This window comes from Temnothorax curvispinosus, unplaced genomic scaffold, assembly GCF_003070985.1.
Source record: "Temnothorax curvispinosus isolate PA1 unplaced genomic scaffold, ASM307098v1 QBEX01011344.1, whole genome shotgun sequence".
NCBI classification, from domain to species: Eukaryota; Metazoa; Arthropoda; class Insecta; order Hymenoptera; family Formicidae; genus Temnothorax; species Temnothorax curvispinosus.
The window spans coordinates 1-6654 of record NW_020221124.1 but is presented as its reverse complement, the minus strand read 5'-3'; the positions used below and the strand labels follow the sequence as shown (position 1 = coordinate 6654).

Sequence of the window (6654 nt, the reverse complement as noted above, 5' to 3'; positions counted from 1 at the left end):
ATTCTACCCCTACTTCATATACAATTCTTTGCGATTCGGTTAATTAATTCCCGAAAAATTGGAAAAATTTCTAATACCGGCTTTCAAAAAGATCGGTAACGAAAAATTATACATTTTATAGCACTCCCCGGAAAATTCTATCCCCGTTTTATATACAATTCTTTGAGAGAATTTTAAAATTCTTAAAATTTTTCGAGAAATAATAAGTATTAATGAACAACATTTCTTTAATAATAATACTCATTTTTGAATATTTTACTAAATAAATGAAATAGTTTAAAGAAAAACGACTCTCGGGCGAAGCTCGGGACATCAGCTAGTAATTTTATATTTTAATTCTCCGTTCAATTCATATAGGAACTTTTGGAGCCGTTTAAATACATCCAAAGAGTGGAAAATAATAGATGCAAAAATTTAACGGTGGCGTTTAATTACTGGCTAAGGATACCAGCTGATAAACTGCGTCAAATCAATGACGTAATAAGCATCGTCTACAACGTGTGCATTTTGTAAGTTACATTTTATTGTAAAGCATCATCGGCTTTTATGTATATGTGCGTTGTTAATTTTATAAATTTAAATGCATGTAGATAATATAATAGTTACATTTACTTTTTGCATATTGTATTTATTTATGTTAAAATCAAGTGCGCACGACAAAAAGTAAAATATAATATTTTGCAAAAAAATTAAATTTTATTCTGTTACTTATACTACAGTTTCTCTTTTTCTAATTATTAATAATATATGTTTTGACTAGTGATGCATTTTGATACGAGAATCTCGAAATCTCGTCTCAGAATTTCTCGTCTCGTTAAGATAATATTTTCGAGATTATTATCTGTCATTTGTTTTTTCTCGTCTCGTCTCGTCTCGTTCTCGTCTCTTCTCGGAAAAACGAGAGAAATACTTAAATACTTAAACTAGTTAAAAATGTTAAAAAAGTTGCTATACTTTGGAGTCGCAAAAAATCCTTTTGGTATATGTGTTTTTTATCTAAAAGGAACCTATTCACAAAGTTTGACCTAAATCTGAGCACGGACATTTTCGGAAGTTTTGCCTAAATTCTTTTAATTTTTTAGATTCGACGATATACAAGATGGATCTATTTGGCGGGATGGCATTCCCGTTACCCATTCCGTATATGGGCTTTGTGATACAATAAGTACCACAAATTATATGCAGGCTATTGCTTTAGAAAAAGCAATTGAATTACATCCCGAAGTAAGTATTCAAAACATAAATCAAAAAATGTGAAATAGATACTTTTCGTAAATTCAATATCCCTCATTATTGAATTGAATTTAGACTTTTCAAGAATGTCATATTTTTTAAAGTATCCACATTACTATATTTCAAGAATTGCAATATTATAACATAAATAATTAAATTTATAGCATTAAATGCTTTTTAACAAGTTTGTCCTCAAATAATTTTAAAACTTTTACAAGTAATAAAGACGATGTGTGTGTGTGTGTGTGTGTGTGTGTGTGTATTTAAAAGATATAACATTTTTGAAAAATCTCACGACATGTTTGCAATTAACCACGTATAAAACTGTATACATATTTCTTTACGATCAACACTGTATTGATTACAATCAGTACTAATTCAAAGCTTAACAAAATCGAGCCAATATATTATTTTGTTAAATAGAACATAAATTAAGTTATCTATTTTTATATCTTAATTAACAGGCAGTTAAAATCTTAACTGAAGAATTAGTGGAATTTAACAGAGGACAAAAAAAAGATATATATTGGAGAAACAATTCAATATGTCCAACTGACGACCAGTATGAAAAAAATGCGATAAGAAGTAAATATTTATGATTTTGCGATAACTTTTATTATCTGCTGAAGCAGAAACTCCATTTTAAAAATTAAATTACATATATAAAATTCGTATATTAATTAATTTTATAGAGGCTGGCTGGCTGGTGAAGTTAATCGTAAAATTGATGAAACTGTTTTCATCTTGCGATAAAGACTTTTCATCGGTCTTAAATTTAATGGGCTATTACCACCAGATACATAATGACTATTGTAATCTGTGTGTTAGTAAGGTAAGTAATTTGTTTAATTTTTATTATTAATTTGATTAATTTTCTATTATGCGAATTGGGTCTCGGAACCTCTTGAATGAAAGGTAGATATAGATTCTCGAACGATAAAAAAAATTACTGTGACGTGAGATTCATCTCGACACTGAGGTGTAAGAATCATTCAGAGTGCCCGATCCCAGGGTTAATTAAGTAAACTAACTGAATTTGTTATTATCACAGGACGATAAAAATTATTGTGATGACTTGACAGAAGGGAAATTCAGTTTCCCTATTATACATGCGATTAAACACGATGATGACCGGCAAATAAGAAGTATCCTTTAAAAAACATGATATACGCATTTACGTTCGAAAAATTTGTATCTTAATTTATAAAATTTAAATATATATCCTTAATAAAGCCTATAGATATTCTAAAACAACGAACTACGGACATCAATCTTAAAAATCATTTTGTGGAGTTGTTAGAGAAACTAGGTTCTTTTAAATACACAAGAAATGTATTAAAAGAACTGAACAAAAAAATTAAAATTGAAATTGAACGTTTAGGAGGCAATCCGGCATTTATAAATATGCTGGAGAAATATGAGAACGAGGTGCTGTGCCACGGTATTAAAGGTAAAAATATTATTAATGGTAGCTTTTCGAAAAATTGCATTAATATTTATATATTATAAAAGTTCCTTTAGATTTACAATTACTGATTAAAAATATTATTATTATTATTTTATTATTATAAACATTAATTCTTAGTGTTATTGTTTTTTGTTTCAGGAAGACGTTCAGAAGACCTCCAGAGAAGCGTTCAAGATATCGGAAATTATTTATTATATATAACAATATTGATATTTAGTGTTATAGTTTGTTTTATAATTAATAATGTGTTATATTAGTTTTATAATTATTATAGTGTTATAATTTGTTTCATTATCATTAAGTAATTTTTTCGTTAAAATATAGTGTTATTGTACATGTTATGTATTATATATTATATAGTACGTTATAATATTAAAATATTGTATATCTTGAACCATTGCCTAAAATCCCTCAATTTCTTCGATCTTTATTTGATGGTAGTAATGTAAAATCAATTATTTTTTTAATCGTATTCGTAGTTATAATAGTTTATTTTCTTTTGCATCATTTAATGCAAATTTAATTAATTTCCAAGAAAGACGTCCTGGTTCGTATTGTTTTAAAATCCAAGGGCAAATTTATTATAAAGTTAACACAGCATTATACATGCTGCGCAAAATGAGAGTCCGACTTATGGACAACTTTTTATTGTTGATTCAAATGAAGCAATAGAACATCGTCTTAATCAAAATTCAAATTTAGATCTTGATATTGTAACAATTCTTGAAAATTTAATGCAAAAATGTGATATATTCGCACAATCATATCAAATGATGGCTGAAGAGTTAGAAAATCAACAACGATTAGAAATGGAGTCTGGTAAGTTGTCATCAGAGTTACAATTATTATTTACATTAAAACCAGGGATGAATCGACATAGATATAATGCTCAAAGAACAAATAAAGTTGCCGCAATTTTTAAAACAACTTTTGAAGGAGAAATTCCTGATTCCTACGTTACCATACGTAATAAAAATACTAAAGTTTTACAACAAGTTAGTATATATATTATGGATCCGAATATAGAACCTTAAATATATCCATTATTTTATCCATATGGAACTAGAAGGATGGCATCGTAATTTAATGAAATTAAATAGTAATAAAAGAATAACTAGAGAACAATATATTAAATATCGTATGGCGGTTCGTAATGAATTTAATGTTTTGTTATTAGGACGTCGTTTATTTCAACATAATGGCTTGTAGATAATTATGTAAAAATTGAAAAGGATAGAATAGATTATTATAAAGCTCATCAAAAAGAATTACGTGTTGAAACATATCAGGGTTTAGTAGATTATATGCAAAATATGGCAAATAATGTAAATGGTCGTGTGGGAAAAATGGTTATACTTTCTTCTACGTTTATTGAATCTCCACGTAATATGTTACAAAATTATCAAAATGCAATGTCAATTGTAAATAAATTTGGTAAACCTGATCTTTTTATCACGATGACATGTAATCCGAAATGGTGTGAGATCGAAGAAAATCTTCTTCCTGGTCAACAACCTTTTGATAGACCTGATATTTGTGCTCGAGTTTTTAATATTAAGAAGGATTATTTAATCGACTTAATCGTTAAGCAAAAATTTTTTGGTGAGATAGCAGCATTTGTATACATTATTGAATTTCAAAAACGTGGTTTACCTCATGTTCATATATTAATTACTCTAAAGCAGAATTTTAAAATAACAACTCCTCAAATTGTAGATAAATATATTTCTGCTGAAATTCCTGATCTAAATAAAAACCGTGTATTGCATGATATAATTATGAGACATATGATTCATGGACCTTGTGGTGACTGGTGTTTGGTTAATGGTAAATGTTCAAAACATTATCCCAAATTATTTCTCGAAGAAACTAGGATGGATGAAGATGCTTGTCCTTATTATCGTAGACGAGATGTTGGTAATACTTTTGAACGTCCTGGTGGATATATAGTTAATAATCGTCATGTTGTTCCATATTGTCCTAAATTATCAATTTTATTTAATTGTCATATAAATGTCGAGATAGTTTCAAGTATTAAATCAGTTAAATATCTTTATAAGTATATTTTTATAAAGGTCATGACGCTACTGCTATAACAATTGAACCAGTGACAGAAAATAATATGGAGTTTTCCAGCAAGCGACACAAGTCGACACAGGTATCGTTTTGTCTTTGTTACTCATTGCCAAAAAAGAAAGGTAGAACGACGTTTGTGTCGGCTTGTGTCACTTGCTGGAAAGCTCCCATAGTTTTATTTAGATCATAATGAGATACACAATTATATCGAAGCTCATTATGTAGGACCAGTAGAAACGAGCTGGCGTACTCTTGAAAAAAAAATTACAAGATAAAAGTCATGCTGTGTAATACGTTTGCCTGTTCACTTACCTAATGAACAAAACATAACTATTGAAAATGAATGCAATGAAGATGCAATTTCTTCTGCTTTAAATCAAGTTACTATGTTAATAGACTATTTTGCACCAAATTTGCGTGATAGTGAAGCAAAAAATTATTTATATACAGAAATTCCATGTCATTATACATTTAAAAAAAAAAAGTTAATGGTCGAAATGTTTCACATTGGGTTAAACGTAGTAGTCATTAATTGTGTAGGACGAATGTATTCCATTAGTCTAACTCAAATAGAATTATTTTATTTACGATTATTGTTACTCACTGTTAAGGGAGCTATAAGTTTTGAAGATCTAAGGACTATTAATGGGCAAAATTATCAAACATTTACAGCTACATGTATAATTTTAGGTTTGATTGAAGATGATGATGAATGGATACGAGCTATGAATGAAGCTGTTAAGTGGATAATGCCACGACAACTTCGTAGATTATTTGTACGAATTTTACTACATTGTCAACCATTATATCCAGAAGCACTTTAGGAAAGATTTAAAATAGCGATGTCGGAAGATTACTCGCGACATATTGGTATATTATTACAAGGACAAAGAAAAGCATATATTACAATTAACGCTATGCTTCGCGGTGAAGGTAAAAGTCTTACTGACTTTCCACAAATGGAACAATTGATAGACAATGTTGAAGAGAAAGATTATATAACACTTGATCAAATTACAGAAATTGGTACAAAACAGTATAGTCAATTAAATAATGAGCAAAAAGAAATAGTTGATACCGTGTTAAACAGATTAGATGATAATAATAATAGAAATTACTTTTATATTGATGGTCCTGGTGGAACGGGTAAAACGTTTGTACATACAACTATTTATTATTTAACCAAAATTAGAAGTAAACGTGTATGTACTATGGCTTTTACAGGGATTGCAGCAACATTACTTCTTGAAGGAAAAACCAGTTCATAAAACATTTGAGTTGCCAGTTTCGTTACTTAATGATTCGTCATCCGTTATTAAAATTCAATCAAAAGAAGCTAAATATTTAAAAGAAATATAAATTTTTTTATTTGGGATGAAGCGCCTATGGCACCTCGATACGCTTTAGAAATAGTAGATCGAACGTTGCGTGATATTAGGTATGAATAGCGATTTATCTTTTGGTGGAAAAATTATCGTATTAGGCGGTGATTTTAGATAACTTCTTCCGATCAAGATACGAAGTACTCGAAGTGAAATAGTGAATCTTTCTATTAAGTTTAGCTGTACTTGAAAATATTTTTAAAATTTTTCTTTAACGCAAAATATGCGAGTTTTTCCAGAAAAAATTAAATTTGTAAAATTTCTATTGGATATGGGTAATGGGATATTAAATGATTCTGAAGATAATATGGAAGTTTCTGAATGTGTCTGTTGTGTAGCACTAATTGATTCAGATATTGTAGCAGATATATATGGCGATGTAAATCGTAAAAAAGAATTTGATAAAATAGCTAAAAGAGCGATACTCTCTGCAAGAAATGTCGATGTAGACGAAATTAATAAACAAATTGTTGAATTATTAGATGTAAGTGGCGA

General features: G+C 28.7%; 1 protein-coding gene across 1 annotated transcript; it reads left to right on the top strand.

Annotated features, from left to right (window-relative positions):
• Window positions 1-310: 310 nt before the first annotated feature.
• On the top strand, window positions 311-2958 carry LOC112461390 (geranylgeranyl pyrophosphate synthase-like). The gene is made up of 7 exons (XM_025026622.1): window positions 311-509; window positions 1083-1224; window positions 1698-1818; window positions 1926-2065; window positions 2285-2378; window positions 2474-2683; window positions 2840-2958. Exons 2-7 carry the CDS (start codon window positions 1180-1182, stop codon window positions 2956-2958), a joined length of 729 nt encoding a protein of 242 aa, XP_024882390.1. The 5' UTR covers window positions 311-509; window positions 1083-1179.
• The last annotated feature ends 3696 nt before the right edge of the window (window positions 2959-6654 follow it).